The sequence below is a fragment of the Mandrillus leucophaeus genome, unplaced genomic scaffold (genome assembly GCF_000951045.1).
Source record: "Mandrillus leucophaeus isolate KB7577 unplaced genomic scaffold, Mleu.le_1.0 Scaffold23, whole genome shotgun sequence".
Lineage (NCBI taxonomy): Eukaryota > Metazoa > Chordata > Mammalia > Primates > Cercopithecidae > Mandrillus > Mandrillus leucophaeus.
Window position 1 is genome coordinate 3347607 of NW_012102365.1, and position 1764 is coordinate 3349370.

Sequence of the window (1764 nt, forward strand, 5' to 3'; positions counted from 1 at the left end):
AAAAAAAAAAAAAAAAAAAAGAAAAGAAAAAGAAATATCTGTAATGTAATTACTAAAACATTTGATATGCACATTGTCATTTGTGAGTAATCTTCCTTCCTTCTGATTGTCAACTGTAGCTAAAAATGAAGCTGATCGTCAGGCAGAAAAACGAGAAATTAAACGTCGGCTCACTAGAAAGGTACTACTCCCTGTGTGTTCAGTTAACTATATGTGTTATATTTGGATGACCTATTTGATTGGAAATTAATTTGCAGTTAGGCACAGTGGCTTGCGCCTGTAATCCCAGCACTTTGGGAGGCCATGGCAGGAGGATTGCTTGAGCCCAGGAGTTCAAGACCAGCCTAGGGAAAACAGTGAAACCTTGTCTCTACATTTGAAAAAAAAAAAAAAAGAAAGAAAATAAAAAGAAAAAAAATGAATTTGCAGCCCAGTCAACATGGCAAGACCCCATCTCTACAAAAAAAAATTAAAAAATAGCCGGGCATGGTGGTATGTGCCTGTAATATCAGCTACTTGGGAGGCTGAGGTAGTAGGATCATTTGAGCTTGGGAGGTTGAGGCTGCAGTGAGCTGTGATTGTGCCACTGCACTCCAGCCTGGGTGACAGGGTAAGACCCTGTCTCAAAAACAAAACAAAACAAAAAATCACCAGATAACCATAATCACTGGGGGCTGGACCTCCAGGGATCAATAGTGTATAAAGCTCCCCCAGGTGATTCCAGTGAAGATGGAAGCACTGGGTTAGAGGCAATTTGAATGCATGATTGATGCCTAATTATTGGCTTAGTGAACTAAGAGGCTCCATTTCCTTCAGCTCAGTCAAAGGCCAACTGTGGCTGAACTCCTTGCCAGGAAGATTCTGAGGTTTAATGAATATGTAGAGGTAACAGATGCTCAAGATTATGACCGGCGAGCCGACAAACCTTGGACCAAACTGACCCCTGCTGATAAGGTACCTGGAAAGCGCTCTCTTGCTCTTTTTCTCTTTCTCTTTTTCTCTTTATTTGGAGGATCCAAGATGCTAACTAGAAGGGAGAACCATAAACAAAACTTTAGTTTTAATATAATATTAAATTTCAAATCACGATACAAAATGCCAAGTTGAACAAGTCAAAACGTTATACTAACTCAGTATAATGTTCTGGTAATTCCACCACCAATACTGAAAGAAAGAAAATCCCTGCTATATCAAAGTAAAAATACTGGAAGGAATACATTTTAAACAGTGGTTGTTTGGTTAGAGAGAATTTGGGCTATATATTTTAGTAATTACCCATATCTCATTTTTATAATGCTGTGAAAAACTGTAAAAGCTGGCCAGGCGTGGTGGCTTATGCCTGTAATCCTAGCACTTTGGGAGACCAAGGTGGAGGGATCCCTCGAGGTCAGGAGTTCGAGACCAGCCTGGCCAACATGGTGAAACCCCGTCTCTACTAAAAATACAAAAATTAGCCAGGTTTGTGATGGCGTGCACCTGTAATCCCAGCTACTCGGGAGGCTGAAGCAGGAGAATTGCTTGAACCCAGGAGGTGGAGGTTGCAGTGAGCCAAGATAATGCGAATGCACTCCAGCCTGGGCAGCAGAGTGAGACTCCATCTCAAAAATAAAAATTAAAGGCTGGGCGCGGTGGCTCACGCCTGTAATCCCAGCACTTCGGGAGGCCAAGGCGGGTGGATCACGAGGTCAGGAGATCGAGACCATCCTGGCTAACACGGTGAAACCCCGTCTCTACTAAAAATACGAAAAATTAGCCGGGCGTGGT

The 1764-nt window shown here is 42.4% G+C and overlaps 1 protein-coding gene across 1 annotated transcript in view; it reads left to right on the plus strand.

Annotated features, from left to right (window-relative positions):
• PHACTR4 (phosphatase and actin regulator 4) overlaps positions 1-1107 on the plus strand; it is a 105407-nt gene extending 104300 nt beyond the window's left edge. Inside the window, exons 11-12 of the mRNA XM_011981760.1 lie at positions 120-181; positions 817-1107. Coding sequence (XP_011837150.1) covers positions 120-181; positions 817-1107 — 353 coding nt within the window. The remainder of the gene's footprint in view (positions 1-119; positions 182-816) is intronic.
• Positions 1108-1764: the final 657 nt, after the last annotated feature.